Source organism: Lipomyces arxii (assembly GCF_038497795.1).
Source record: "Lipomyces arxii strain Phaff 12-163 unplaced genomic scaffold V1512scaffold_21, whole genome shotgun sequence".
NCBI lineage: Eukaryota > Fungi > Ascomycota > Lipomycetes > Lipomycetales > Lipomycetaceae > Lipomyces > Lipomyces arxii.
In genome coordinates, this window is record NW_027117720.1 from 24,860 (window position 1) to 38,170 (window position 13,311).

At 44.8% G+C, this 13,311-nt stretch overlaps 6 protein-coding genes across 6 annotated transcripts; 4 read left to right on the forward strand and 2 right to left on the reverse strand.

Annotated features, from left to right (window-relative positions):
- The first annotated feature begins 55 nt into the window (after nt 1-55).
- Nucleotides 56-2,510, forward strand: V1512DRAFT_292793 (thioredoxin-like protein). The gene is made up of 2 exons (XM_066918309.1): nt 56-1,322; nt 1,369-2,510. Exons 1-2 carry the CDS (start codon nt 309-311, stop codon nt 2,296-2,298), a joined length of 1,944 nt encoding a protein of 647 aa, XP_066769761.1. The 5' UTR covers nt 56-308; the 3' UTR covers nt 2,299-2,510.
- A 266-nt stretch (nt 2,511-2,776) lies between these two features.
- On the forward strand, nt 2,777-6,347 carry V1512DRAFT_249459 (Fusaric acid resistance protein-like-domain-containing protein; the record flags this gene model as incomplete). The annotated part of the gene is made up of 11 exons (XM_066914619.1): nt 2,777-4,159; nt 4,205-4,312; nt 4,360-4,973; nt 5,018-5,059; nt 5,107-5,217; nt 5,261-5,385; nt 5,439-5,794; nt 5,841-5,910; nt 5,961-5,999; nt 6,041-6,202; nt 6,250-6,347. The coding sequence occupies 11 exons, from the start codon at nt 2,777-2,779 to the stop codon at nt 6,345-6,347; spliced, it is 3,108 nt and encodes a 1,035-aa protein (XP_066769762.1).
- A 153-nt stretch (nt 6,348-6,500) lies between these two features.
- V1512DRAFT_281049 (uncharacterized protein) lies at nt 6,501-8,003 on the forward strand (the record flags this gene model as incomplete). The annotated part of the gene is made up of 3 exons (XM_066917996.1): nt 6,501-6,659; nt 6,708-6,779; nt 6,834-8,003. The coding sequence occupies 3 exons, from the start codon at nt 6,501-6,503 to the stop codon at nt 7,767-7,769; spliced, it is 1,167 nt and encodes a 388-aa protein (XP_066769763.1). The 3' UTR covers nt 7,770-8,003.
- On the reverse strand, nt 7,614-8,914 carry V1512DRAFT_266836 (uridine kinase family-domain-containing protein). The gene is made up of 6 exons (XM_066917167.1): nt 8,721-8,914; nt 8,546-8,669; nt 8,335-8,496; nt 8,232-8,284; nt 8,140-8,184; nt 7,614-8,081 (listed from the first exon to the last, which is right to left on the reverse strand). Exons 1-6 carry the CDS (start codon nt 8,844-8,846, stop codon nt 7,860-7,862), a joined length of 732 nt encoding a protein of 243 aa, XP_066769764.1. The 5' UTR covers nt 8,847-8,914; the 3' UTR covers nt 7,614-7,859.
- V1512DRAFT_242645 (GPI transamidase subunit PIG-U) lies at nt 8,908-10,525 on the forward strand. The gene is made up of 8 exons (XM_066914289.1): nt 8,908-9,089; nt 9,138-9,202; nt 9,250-9,434; nt 9,484-9,584; nt 9,630-9,852; nt 9,896-10,039; nt 10,085-10,209; nt 10,258-10,525. The coding sequence occupies exons 1-8, from the start codon at nt 8,954-8,956 to the stop codon at nt 10,488-10,490; spliced, it is 1,212 nt and encodes a 403-aa protein (XP_066769765.1). The 5' UTR covers nt 8,908-8,953; the 3' UTR covers nt 10,491-10,525.
- A 168-nt stretch (nt 10,526-10,693) lies between these two features.
- V1512DRAFT_272415 (acyl-CoA N-acyltransferase) lies at nt 10,694-12,605 on the reverse strand (the record flags this gene model as incomplete). Its single annotated transcript, XM_066917683.1, has 5 exons — nt 10,694-10,793; nt 10,844-10,999; nt 11,054-11,218; nt 11,265-11,357; nt 12,547-12,605. 5 exons carry the CDS (start codon nt 12,603-12,605, stop codon nt 10,694-10,696), a joined length of 573 nt encoding a protein of 190 aa, XP_066769766.1.
- Nucleotides 12,606-13,311: the final 706 nt, after the last annotated feature.

Genomic DNA, 13,311 nt, shown 5'->3' on the forward strand with positions numbered 1-13,311 from the left:
TATACACTTGAATCAATGGCATTTAGTACCGTATTATCAATAATGCCGCTGCTCTCCTCGATAGTGAGAGAGCGAGTGTGACTTTAGAAGCACAAATTCAACCCTTTCACGCATTTCCTTTGCACATATTTGCTACTTAAACATCGCCATATTAAAGTGTAAGGCACTGTTGGTCTGTAAAAGGCACCCAAGTGTCAACTACCTATTCAAGTATACCTCTTTTGCTTTCGTTCTATGCCATTTAGTGCTAGAACTACTAATATATTCTTCTCTTACCCTTTGACTGATCACTGTTCTTTCTTCTCATAATGCGACTTTTCAATATCTCATTTTGGTCTATTTTTTTAGGTCTACTGCTGGCAATTACTGCAGTACTCGCACAAGATGCTGGCGCTGACGCTGCTGAACCAGCTGCTGAAGCAACTACTGTCACACCACCAACTGACGCGACTGTCGACCTTGACCCGGCAACCTACGCGTCTCTGGTAAAAAACGGCAAAGGAACGTGGTGGATTAAACATTACTCTCCTTACTGTCCTCACTGCAAAGCGATTGCACCGATTTGGGCAAAAGTGGCCGACGATGTTGCGTCTGACCCAAACGCGGCGGATTTTCACTTCGGAAACATTGATTGCGTCTCACACGGTGATCTCTGCGATGCTCACGGTGTGACTGCATATCCAACATTTATTTTGTTTCAGGATGGAAAAGTTGTCGAAGAATACGGCAAAACAAGATCTAGGACTTTCGAAGGCCTAAAAGAGTATGCGATGTCGCATATGAATTCACATGCTACTGTTGCTGGTGCTTCTGCCGACCTCGGAATTGGCAGTGCTCAAACAAAACTTTCAACTCCAGCTGCTGGTCAAGCTACGCCAGGTGGTACTCCCAACCCAAACGGTGTCTCTGTACCATTGGATTTCGCCTCCTTCACAAAACTCGTTACTTCAAGCCGCGACGGATACTTCATCAAGTTTTACGTTCCATGGTGTGGTCACTGCCAGGCCATGGAGCCTGCTTGGCTTGAACTTGCGCGTCAGATGCAGGGAAAACTCAACATTGCTGAAGTCAACTGTGAGAACGAAAAGAAGTTGTGCAATGACGCTAGACTCAGGGGATACCCATCGCTGATGTATTTTGTCGGAAGCGAGCGCGTTGAATACGATGGCTTGCGTGGTGTTGGTGATTTGGTCGCGTTCGCCAACAAAGCGATTAGCGCTAAAGTGCGTTCAGTTTCCGCAACGGAGTTTGAAGAAATTGAGAAGCGAGAAGAAGTAATTTTCTTGTACTTTTACGACGATAACACAGCCAAGGAAGATTTTGTATGTAATTCGTTGTCGTGTTTGCCAGCTCGTGTTAACCATTTAGGACGCTCTTGACCGGGTTGCTCTTCCATTAATTGGTCATGCTCCTCTCTACACGACGACTTCGTCAGTCCTTGCATCGCGGTTCCGAGTGACGACTTTTCCCAGACTTGTTGCCATTAGCGACGGCCGGCCTTCGTATTACACAGCCTTGTCGCCAAGGGACATGCGGGATCATCTCAAAGTTTTGGCGTGGATGAAAACCGTTTGGCTGCCAATTCTTCCCGAGCTCTCTGCTGCCAACTCACATGAGATCATGCAGGGCCGGACCGTCGTGTTGGCCATTCTTGACAAGTCTAAGGAGGAGGAGTTTGACATTGCAAAGAAGGAGTTGAAGGCTGCCGCTTTGGAGTACATTGACACGCAGGTTGGCGAAGAGAAGGCCGAACGACAGAGCCAGCGTGAACTGAAGGAAATGAAGATTGAAGAGGCAAACGACAAAGGCGATGAGAAGGCATTGAAGGAAGCACAGAACATGCACATCGTTCTGCCACCCCGTAAGACTGTTGGATTTGCCTGGGTTGATGGCTTGTTTTGGGAGCGGTGGCTGCAAAAGACATACGGCATTGATGTCCGGGAAACGGGTCAGCGAGTCATCATCAATGACGAGGATTCCAAGTCATACTGGGATCAGACTATTGACGGCGTCCCAATCGTGCCTGTATCTCGAGCCGTAGTGCTTGAAACTTTAAAAACTGTTCTGGAAAACAAGAACAAGATCAAGCGCAAGTCGACGACAAGTAAGTTCGTGAACTTTGTTCATGCAATCAAGGATACTACTCGTGGCTACCCATTTGCCATTATGAGTTTTTGTGTTGGCGTCGTGTTGGTGCTTGCATGGTGGTGGAAGGGAAAGATCCGTCGGTTGTCGCGCAGCATCTCAAGCAGCCACACTACCATTAGTTCGTCTCCAATTGGGGGAAAATTTGATTAACATTATTTTACAGTAGTGGTGGAGAGGATTTTGAATGAAATGGAGGGGGGTGTATGTTATATAGTCTATGCAAATAAGTGAGATCAATTTGAACGTCGGTTATTTCAAGTTGTCTAGTCTTTGGTTGTTTCGTCATTTTTTATGTTGAAAGTTTGTATTTTAAGTTACTCTGTAATTTTGCGCACTTTTTAATAAGAAATTAGTACATATAAATGTTATGAAGACCTTGTATGGTTTCGTAGTCATGATATTGTTGTTGCCTGAACTCTCCCCGGAAAATTCGTGCGGCTGAATATAAATATGGTGTTACTGTCACGAAACTTACTGCGCAAAACTCGCAACTCTCTTCTGGTTATCGTTCCAAATTAACTGAGTACTAAAGCAGAGCAGATCACGTCAAAAGCCATTTGTTCAGTTGCTCAACCTTGCGATAGAACAAAAAGTGACTATGAGTAACTGATAAGCTAAAGAAATTACTATGGCAAATGGTCAGCATTCAGTGACTGCAAATTCAGATCCACTGGCGCCAATTGAGAACCAGAATGAAGATGCCGAAGTCCAGGTAGGACTCGACGACTTGCATCGTGCCAATGACGACGAAAGTCAAGGCTCCAGTTCTGCTCGACCGCGCTATTCCTTGCTAAGAAATTACTCACTTATTGTTCCTACGACAGGTGAACGCGTAAGACGGCGTATTACGTTAAATCCGTTTGACAGCATTTCAGACATATCTGGCAGAGAACGGGTTGCTGCAGATGATGAGTTTAATGAAGCTGATGAAGACGACGCGCTGTTAGGGACAGAAGGGTCGAATGGTGCTATTTCTCGACCAAAAAGGCGTTCGCTTAGAAGATGGTTGTCTCGCCATTTTAACGCCATGTCGAAATGGGTGTTTACACTTGTACAGTCAGTGGTTTGGTTAAAATGGATATACGATCATGTGTTCTTTCAGGAATTCTCCAGACCGCTGAAGTGTGCGCTCACGTATTTTCTAGCGTCTTTCACGGTCTTTTCATCTACCTTGTCGGGTTTGCTTGGACCAGGAGACGGCAAACATCTGACAGCGACCGTCACCGTGTATTTCCACCCTGCAAGATCAATTGGGAGTATGATTGAGGCGACCGCGTTTGCGGAAGGCGCACTACTGTATAGTACGTTTCTGTCTGTTTGCAGCATGGAGGTCTCTGCTCTGTTTAAGCGGCTCGACATGTTAGCAGTCGGACATACGATTGTGCTTGTAGTGTTTTGTGCTGGAGGATTGGGGTCTATCTCGCTGATGAAGCAGAAAATGGGGAAGCAGACGTTTAATACTGCGTGTTCGGTGGCTTCGACACAGTTTACGCGAACTCTGGTCAGAGAAGGATCGGTTCAGAACGGCACGATATCTTATTCTAGAATTTTACAAGGATCTGTTATTGTCAACTTGGGAATCTTGATCTCGGCCATGGTCTGTTTACTGGTGTTTCCGTATACAGCCATCGGCAAGTTGAAAAAGTCATGCAATTTGCTGATGGACACCTATTCATTGATACTTGCGAGCGTCACCAAGAGTTTTCTCTCTGGAACAGATGTTAGTAAAGGCGAAATCGAAGCGTTGTTCAAAAGTACGCAAAAATTGTTCTCATCCGTGGACTCGTGTTTGCAAGAAGCAAAGTACGAACACTACGTTTGTGGAACCGAAGAGGAGTATTTTTTGCAAGCAAGACTAGTAAAGTCAATCCAAAGCCTGGCACAACATTTAGGCGGACTGCGAAGTTCGCTGAATATGGAATGGACGCTGACCAATTTGGAATCGGGTCATGCACGATCGTCGTGTAAGGAGCTGTTTGATATATTTGTGTATTATTTAGGTCCTCCCATGGTACGTGCTGCGAGCACAGAGGGAAGACAGTGCTGACATGTATAGAAATCTCTTACGTTTACCGTCAAGTGCATCTTGGAAGCTTTGCCATTTGATGACCATACAATTGACGACGTCAGTCTAAACCCCCAGTTTGCTTCTAGTCTGACAAAGGTGAGATCTTAGTATAGTGCGCGCAACCAAGCTCTGACTAATGTTAGGCGATTGACTTGTTCTCGGGTGCCCGTACTAAAGCACTGAGGGAGATTTACTCGCAAGAAGTATTTAAAGCGTCTGATGAAGAAGCGCGCAAGAGTCTTGCGATCCACTTGGAGAAAGTTGCGTCAACGTGCGGCCAGTTTTCGCATGGCCTCGAAAATCTTGCACGCGAAATTCACGACATCATCAAGATCTTACAGGAGTATAAAGAGTATGTAGACAATGGGAGATCTCGATCATGGTGGTGGCTTAGGTTTTGGAAACCGAATCCAAAAAACAGACAGAAGATTGTTATTGAAGATGAGGATGCAGACCCCGTTGTTCCGTCTAACCTAGCACACTTGTTTAGCGATGACGGCGATGCCCCGACTACAAAAGAGGCCATCCGTGAAGCTCCTGTTACGTTGAAAATCTGGCGGTCATTGCATCTTTTCAGACGGACCGACGTTCGTTTTGGAATCAAGGTCGGAGTTGGGGCGTTGCTATTTGCACTGCCAGCGTATATTCCGCAAACACGATCGATTTTCTCACATTATCGTGGAGAATGGGGACTAGTCACGTTTGTGCTCATGATGAATTTCACAATTGGTGGAACCACGACGACCATATTTTGGAGGTAGGTTAATTTTAGGGATGCTACTTAGAACTGACGGGTTATAGAATTCTGGGAACGATAATTGGATGCTACTCTGCTTGTCTTGCGTAAGTATGAGTTATTGTTGTCAGCTAATTGTTCTGAGTGATATCAGATGGCTTGCCTTTGGGGCGAACAAAACTGCTTTGTCACTTACCGGATTGTTCATTGCGATTCCTTGTTTTTCAATTATTCTAGGTTGGAAAAGCGATAGCTCGTTTGGCAGGTACGTGAGCTGTAAGCAAAGTTTGCTCTTGCTAAATATTCAGATTTATTTTACTTGCGTTTAATTTAACTGCGCTGTATTCGTACAGTCTGTCTCGAGATGATATTGATCATGAAGACCAGAACGAGGATGAAGGTGGATTGAACCCGATTGTGGGCGAGATTGCGTGTACGTTGCGAGTATGCTTTTTGTAATCCACTTAAAAACTGACAACAATCTAGTTCACCGTTTGGTTTCTGTGACGGCTGGCGTGCTTTGGAGTCTGTTCATAGCGTTGTACATTTGGCCAAACAGTGCGAGACGGAATTTCAAGCGAAAGCTAAGTGTGTTGTGGATCCGGATGGGCTTGATTTGGAAAAGGGATCCGCTAGATAGTTTGACTGCTACGGGCCAGCCTTTGAAACCGTACGTCAGCATTCAAGACGAGCAAACTGTACAGAAGTCACTTTTTAAATTGCGGACGCTCATGTCAGCGGCGTCGAGCGAGTTTAGGTTGAAGGGACCTTTCCAGTCGAAAGAGTATGACACCATCATGACACTCACGCAGGAAATCTTGGACGTGTATCACAACATGAACGTACGTTTTTCTAAATGTGTTTTACAGAGTGCTGATTGTATGCTAGGCTATGATCACAAAAGATCTGTATGCATCGGAGCGAGAGTCACAAATCATTGCCTATACAATTGAAGAAAGTAAGTTTTGCTCATTTAAATTTGCTGGAGCGTAAACTGACATTGATTAGGAAAGGAACTAAGCAGTCGAATATTCTTGTTATTTTATTGTCAGTAACACTACTTTTGGTTGACCTTTGCTAATGTATAGTAATTGCATCAGCACTTAGATTAGGTTTGCCGCTTCCAGACCATCTTCCAAACACAGCCCACGCACGCGATAGAATGATTGTCAAGGTGAATGAATACCGCATGAAACATTTTAGTGAGGACAGTAGTAGAGACGACGACTTTGTTTTGTTTTATGCCTTCAGTGAGTATATCCGGGGCCATCATGTTTTTGCTAACTTTTGTTTGCAGTTTTGGCGACAATGTCGATAAATGACGGATTATTGGCTATAATTGAGAGGTTGCAGGAGATCTACGGGTCGATAGAGGCGGAATCATTGTCTTTATAGGGGTCTAGCTGTAATTTAGAGAGCCTTGAGCCTGTAAGTACCACGTAGCAGCGTTGTATTGCTGTTGCGGCATATATGCGCATTGTTGTGAGCATATACGTATTATAACTGCGGCGTTTGGCTATCGCGTACGCCCAGTTCAACTGCTTAACGATGTCGCTGAGGTCACGCGCAGAAGGTCGCGGATCGAGTCTACTTTCTGATGCAGACAGGCGGCGTCTCTTGGCCATCAAATTTCCTAAAGAGTTTAATATTCCTGTTGAGATGGACAAAGTCCAGTTTGACGTGGTCAAGATATGGATTGCACAGCAGGTGAAGTTTGTGATTGTGGTGTAGTTGTTGAGTGTCTAATAGCTGTAGATGCTTGCTATGGTTGACGGAGACGATATCGTGACCGAATACACAATCTCACTGTTTGAACAGTCAAATAACGTACGTTTAGGTGTATTGTTATTAATTTGAGCTTGAAACTAACATCATTTTGAGCCTGATATCAAAGCAATTCAGATCCAGCTAGAAGGATTTCTTCCTACACCAGAAGCAGCCAAAAAGTTTTGTAAAGACATCTGGCGACTGCTAATAGACGCCCAACGTTCACCGTCAGGTGTGCCGTCTGCACTCGTGGAGATGAAGAAAAAAGAACTTCGTGAGAATGCCGAGAAGCGCCCATCAATAAGCCAGCGTGTAATTGAGCACGCACTTGGGGCGGAGACAGTAAAGGTGTCCAAGCTGGACGAGATCAAGGTGCATGAGCGGGCGCAACGAGAAGAACGCCGGGCTGCTGCGGCGAGACGCGAAAGTACTGTTGCATGGAAGGGGAGTGGGCGTACGGATACCGAGGCGGATAGGCGGCGGGACGAGGATAGGCGTTCGCAAAGGTATTCGGAAGAATATTTTTACCACCCAAGATATCGCGAGCGAGAGAGAAGTGAGAATGAATTCACAGAGAGAGACAGGCGGAGGAGCAGGAGCAGGAGCAGGAGTCGCGGCGAAAGGCAGCTGTATCCTGACCGTGAGAGATACGGCGGTTGCCATGGCGAAGGAGACCATGGCAGAAGCGGAGACCGGGTGGATAGAAGACGTCGTCGAGACGGCGGCCGCGATGACAGAGGTGACGGTGATAGAGGCTACGATGGCTATCGGGAAGAGAGCCGCCGGCTTACAAGCACGGTTTCTAGAACTCGGGAACATATGTATCCTTTTAAAGAACTAGATCAACACTCTGAGATTCGTGAGCAAAGTAGAGCCAACAAAGGCGATAGAGGTCTACGGGAGAATTCGAGAAGGACGAGAGAACACGTCGCACAACAAGGCGACACACGACACGCAAGGCCTGAGATGTCGCCTGGCCGGATGCAACGAAGGTTGGAGCGTGAACGCGCATATCAAGAACGAGCCACCCACAATTCACGGCGCGATTAGTATGTATATATACTGTAATAATTTGCAAATACCCGCAATGTCATTTTATTACTGATGCATCACAGATCTTAAAACGCCAAATGTACTCCATTATGCAACTTCGTAGAAACTCTCATTACTGACTTCTAGGTCAGACCCTAATAACGTCCGCCTGATTGCTTTGCCATGTGATGATTGCCATGCAGGAGTGCTATCTGCAGACGTGTTACCGGTGCTGAGTTCCAACAGTCTGTCATAAATTGCTCCGGCAATCAGCTCGATTCCAGACGGCTCTGTTCCTCGCATCAAAATCGCATCTGCAGTGACTTTTGTCTACGGAATTTGTCAGTATCTTGATGCACATGCGTCGCAATGACTCGCAATGACTTACTGGTTGAACATAGCGTTCCATTGCTGGCTTTCCGTTGGTAAGATACTATGAAGAGTCAGATAGTCATGCTCTATACAGTGCAATTAACGTACGTTATCCAATACTTCCTGCAATGACAAACCACGGTTATTTGTGTCTCTAGTAACTGTTCACATTGTTAGTACCACGGCGAAATAGACGTCATATATTTTGTACTTCTTCTGCTCAACCGCAGATCTGCGTCAACATCGATGTATATCCGTATAGCACCCAAATCCTTCATCGTGGCATCATATAAAGTATACATTCCCTCTACTAGCAACACGTCATTGGTACATAGCTCTATTGCTTTGAGTGCAGATATAAAGTCATAAGCATCTATGACACATTAACAACATCTCTAACGACCAACCACGACAGTAATTACCTGGTGACTCGGGGTTCACGTCTTGACCTATTTCGCTATTCTTGAAATCTTCAAAACTAAGCTGTTTGACATCTAGCACTTTCCATTCCCGTAGTCTTTTGATTATGGCTTCACAAACTGATTTCTATGCCATATTAATCCAGCTTTCGCGTTACATAGTAATTTCACGACTTACTTTGCCTGCGGCCTGACCTCCACCTATTAAAGCCACTATTCTTGGTGCCATAATGCTCTTTGAACCTGATTGAGCCCTTGTATACAAAAGATGCGCAGTAGTTATCTTTGCTAAAACGCATGGCATTATACAATTAATGCGGCTCAAATTTATTGTCTCCTCGGTCAAGGTATCGACCGACTTCACTCACACACTGCAATGCCCCGTCCTATAAGATCAGTCCACTAATAATCATGGACCTGAAAATTTTTGCCGTAATGGTAGCAGGGGCGGCTATTAGACTGTCACTTAGTCTGCTGTTTCCGTCACTCCACGCGGTTCTTGATCAACGGGTCGAAATCACAACAACAATGACTTCGTTCAAACAGTGTACGTCCGGAGGAACTCGTGAATGATTGGTTGCTTATTGATTTATAGTGAGGGAAGGTTTTTTTCTGTATAATCTAGGCGTGTCGCCGTACGATGGTGGCGTGTATCACCAGGTATCTACTGATCAGATGTCCATGGACTCGTCTAACAGGGTCTATAGGCTCCTGCGTTATTGTATATATTTGAACAGTTTGAAAAATATGGGTCAACTGCTCCTGAAAGCTGTAGCATTATGCTGTTTTACTGCATTTTAGATTTAATGGCCGGATACTATCTATACAAGATTTCAAAATCATCAGTCTTTGCCAAAACTACACAGCTCAAGGGCTGGATAATTACGTCAATGTGAGCTCAATTGTACTAAATGATTGACTGTGAAGCTAACAGACAATAGATACGTGTTGAATCCGCTTGTTATTGTCACTGGTCTCGCTAGATCAACTGCGGTGCTGTCGAACACAATTCTACTAGGTGCAATAGCATATGCCACCACCAGTACGTCTATGCTTCTTTCTAAATAGTCACTTATACCAGAACTAGATACCTTATTATTTTCGGCAATATTTCTGGCGCTTGCATCTCATATCAATTTCTACATGTGCTATCTTGTTCCCCCCATGCTCGTTTTATGGACAACCATGTCAAACAAATATTTTAGCACAATAGCACTTACTGTATACATTGCGGTCTTTGGAATGCTTGCACTAGGAGGGTACTACATGACCGGCTCGTGGCAGTACATACAGTCGTCCTACGGATACATGTCAGTATAAAGTCTTGAAGACTCTTCTTTGCTGATCATATAGACTTTTCTTTGGAGACTTGGTGCCAAATATGGGTTTATGGTGGTATTTCTTCATGGAGATGTTTGATTTTTTCCGGCCGCTTTTTACATACGTTTTCCAGCTGTATTCTTTGATTTATGTGCTACCAATCACGATTAGATTACAGTACGTCAGAAACATTTGATCGTCAAGCATCTCTAATCGAACTAGTAAACAACCGCTTTTTGCAATGACCACGATTTTGGGAATCACTGCGATTTCTAAACCATATCCAGAAATGGGGGATCTGGCAGTCTACATTTCACTACTGTCGGTGTTCTATTACCTTTTCCCAAGTACGATGCCGACTTGTTCATGACGTATCAGAACTAATATGTTTGCAGATATCCGATACGTCTTACTATCAGCTTTCGTGGTATTGCACTCGCTCGTGCTAGCCCCTAGCTTTTACCATCTCTGGATATATCTCGGGTCTGGCAACGCGAACTTCTTCTACGCAATCACGCTGGTCTACACCGTCGGCGTGTCGATCACAATCGCTGACTCGCTCCGAGCCATGCTGAGAGTAGAGTTTGACGGTGGTGAAAACCCTTCTAAAATGGTGGTGCTGATGTAGTTTGATACAATGTAAAATATATAGTTTATATCTTAGTTGAGTCGCTGGCTGGGCAAATGCCGATCAGTATAGCGCGGAGCCGCACATATCGAGGCTTGCGGCTCGGCTGATTTGGTTGCCTGATACGCCACGAACAGCGAACAGTACACAATTGAACCAAACGAGCGGCAATTGTGAGGAAACCGGTACGGCCGGTCCGATGATTATGTTAGTAATTCCTTTTCCATTATGAAATACGAAGGAGTTTTGACAACTCCATTTCTGAGAACTTTTGCCTCTGGTGATGTTGGCGACAATTTGTATCTAGACTATCTTTAGCCTTTATATGCGAAGACAAGGTACGATAATCTGACCCGAACTTGGAGTAGAACTTAACCGCAGGGTTTGCAGAGAACACAGTCAGCATTGACTTGGACACACGTGCGACAGAACTGAACTGCTCCATTTTATTGAGCAGTAATTTGCCCAGACCGCGCCCACGTAAATCCTGAGATAATTGAAGTTCGTAACTGAATTTCTTAGCTAGCTATTCAATACAGTAAAATCGCTGCAATAGTACTGACCAGTATATCACGCATTCATCTGTTTCAATCGTGACCATGAAACTAATGAAGCCTGTCAACGTGGTTTGGGTATTCTTTGTCTTTATTATTATGTAAATCAATCCTTTTTCTCTCATTTCTTTCAGCTTTGATTTAGGATGCCAACCCAATTTCGAATTCTTATACCTTCTTAATCAGCGCATGAATACAAAACAAGTCGTGATGAACTGACATGTCAATCAGATTCGTCTTCACCAGGTCAAAACACGCAGTCAAATCGTCCACAGTCAAATCCTCGCACTTGTAAGTAGCTACTTCAAACGACCTCCCATATTTATCCATCACTACTCCATCAGCGAGTTCGGGCACACACGAAACCATGAGCGTTTTGAGCTCTAAAGTCGAAATGTCGGTGAATTTCTGCACAGTTTTCAGCTCTTCTGTTGTCATATTGCCTTAATTGTCGACATGTATTACAAACTAACTCGCTATAGAACGAAGCTCACATGCGCCTAAAGATACTCGTCAACGCGCAATGCCGACGTACGTTCGTGTGACAGATGTGACAGCACAGCTGTATGTGACCACAAAGTGTCACCGAAAATAAATACTTTGACCTTTCGACTTGACCGAACAACGATCGTTCAATACGCACTACAACAGTCCATTCATGGCCAGTCACAGTCTGTGTTTTAGTAAGAATAATGCGGTGCGATAGGGGTTTGGTTAGACTAGGCTATTATACTGCGACAAACGTGAAAACGTTTAGTACTGTAACGTGTTTGCTAGCAGCTAAGGTCAAAACGAAACCGAAGATACTATCATTGGGACACGTAGGTCTATATAGCGGCTGCTGATTATTCCTACTTACGTTGTTAGTTTATTCAGGCATCTGCTGCTCGGAAGCTGTGGCGCCAAATACTACGCGCCACTAATGGTATGAGTTTCTATGTTTATTGGAATGACGTCCAACACATCCAGGCTTTAAAGACGACAGCCTTAAGTACGAAATGAGGACTTGGGCACGACAAGAGTTTGAAGGCCATAAAGACGAAAAGGACTTAGTGAGTAAATTACATCAGTGCCTACGCCTACTGACCATCCAGGAACGGATCAAATACTACATTGCAAACGGCAAGAAACAATTCGAAATGATGTCCGAAACATTACAGCGGTCAGGGCTATTATAGTATATGAATGATGTCAAACAGCAAAACTCCTAGTGAATGCAAACACAATATCCAAACCAGACTTTCGAACCTCAAAAAGCACTAAACTTGAACTTCAAGTCGTCTTCATCTTCGCTATCACTAACTTGCATGACCTGGAAACTACTATCCTTGTCAATACTTGACCCTTTACGCGCATCCCGATTAATGGACTCTTCCTCAGACACGTCATCGCCAGGCACGTCAATGCTACCGAAAACTGCTTTTTCAAGCCTCGTTTTGGGTTGAGCGACCTTTTGCGTTTCGGCGACCTTCTGTGGCGGTGGCAGAGTGGTCGTGCCGAACCGTAGAGAGTCTTCAGTTAAGTCAATCTGCTGCTTGCGCGACACCTCCTTACGCTTCATTGGCACCGTTTCTGTAGCAGTTGCCCAATACGCTAAAGATTTATTAGTAGATTTCACAATTTCGATACATAGACCATACCATCACCAATGCCAAAGTCGTCTAAACCATGCTCCACTAATGTGACGCGAGTGTTCGAGCTTTGCGGCGCTGTATTTTTGGAGCTGTAGCTTTGTGCTTGAGTTGTTCGTCCAGCCTGGTTTGAGTCAGTACATGCTGCGCATTTAATAGTAAACTCATCACACCTTCCGAAATCTCTTAAAATTCGCCCTTCCACCCCACTTATGCTCCAATTCCTGTACCTGGTTACCTGCTTGGGATCCGGTTGAAACCGTAGTCTGCGGCCGCGACCGTAGCATAGAGTTGAATTCTTCAGTCGCCAGTGATTCACCGCTGCCGAGCGACTCTTGTACTTGACTAGATTGTTCATTTTCAAAATCAATCTCCGGTACACTCAATTCAATCATTTCTTCTTCTTCTTCTTCCTCTTCTTCTTCTTCCTCGTCTTCTTCTTCCACATTTTCAGTCGGGACCTCCTGATGCGTCTTCTTATTCTGGGTCAACGCATTCCGGATATCATCGTCATAATCATCTGAATCAATTAACCTTCGCTGCGGCCGCTTAACAGAGAATTCCGTAGACACACGTTCGCAAGCAGCAGGCACAATAGCCGTCTCTTGTGGCTGCGTGGAACTGTCAGACCGACTC

What these genes read in the sequence shown, in the direction of transcription:
- V1512DRAFT_292793 (XM_066918309.1), top strand. Translation starts at nt 309, where the DNA reads ATGCGACTTTTCAATATCTCATTTTGGTCTATTTTTTTAGGTCTACTG. An exon ending in ACACAGCCAAGGAAGATTTT is followed by an intron (nt 1,323 to 1,368) that starts GTATGTAATTCG and finishes TTAACCATTTAG; the next exon opens with GACGCTCTTGACCGGGTTGC.
- V1512DRAFT_266836 (XM_066917167.1), bottom strand. Translation starts at nt 8,846, where the DNA reads ATGCCATGCGTTTTAGCAAAGATAACTACTGCGCATCTTTTGTATACA. An exon ending in TCTGCGGTTGAGCAGAAGAA is followed by an intron (nt 8,285 to 8,334) that starts GTACAAAATATA and finishes CAATGTGAACAG; the next exon opens with TTACTAGAGACACAAATAAC. An exon ending in TGGAACGCTATGTTCAACCA is followed by an intron (nt 8,082 to 8,139) that starts GTAAGTCATTGC and finishes CAAATTCCGTAG; the next exon opens with ACAAAAGTCACTGCAGATGC.
- V1512DRAFT_242645 (XM_066914289.1), top strand. Translation starts at nt 8,954, where the DNA reads ATGGACCTGAAAATTTTTGCCGTAATGGTAGCAGGGGCGGCTATTAGA. An exon ending in CCAATCACGATTAGATTACA is followed by an intron (nt 10,040 to 10,084) that starts GTACGTCAGAAA and finishes TAATCGAACTAG; the next exon opens with TAAACAACCGCTTTTTGCAA. An exon ending in GTTCTATTACCTTTTCCCAA is followed by an intron (nt 10,210 to 10,257) that starts GTACGATGCCGA and finishes ATATGTTTGCAG; the next exon opens with ATATCCGATACGTCTTACTA.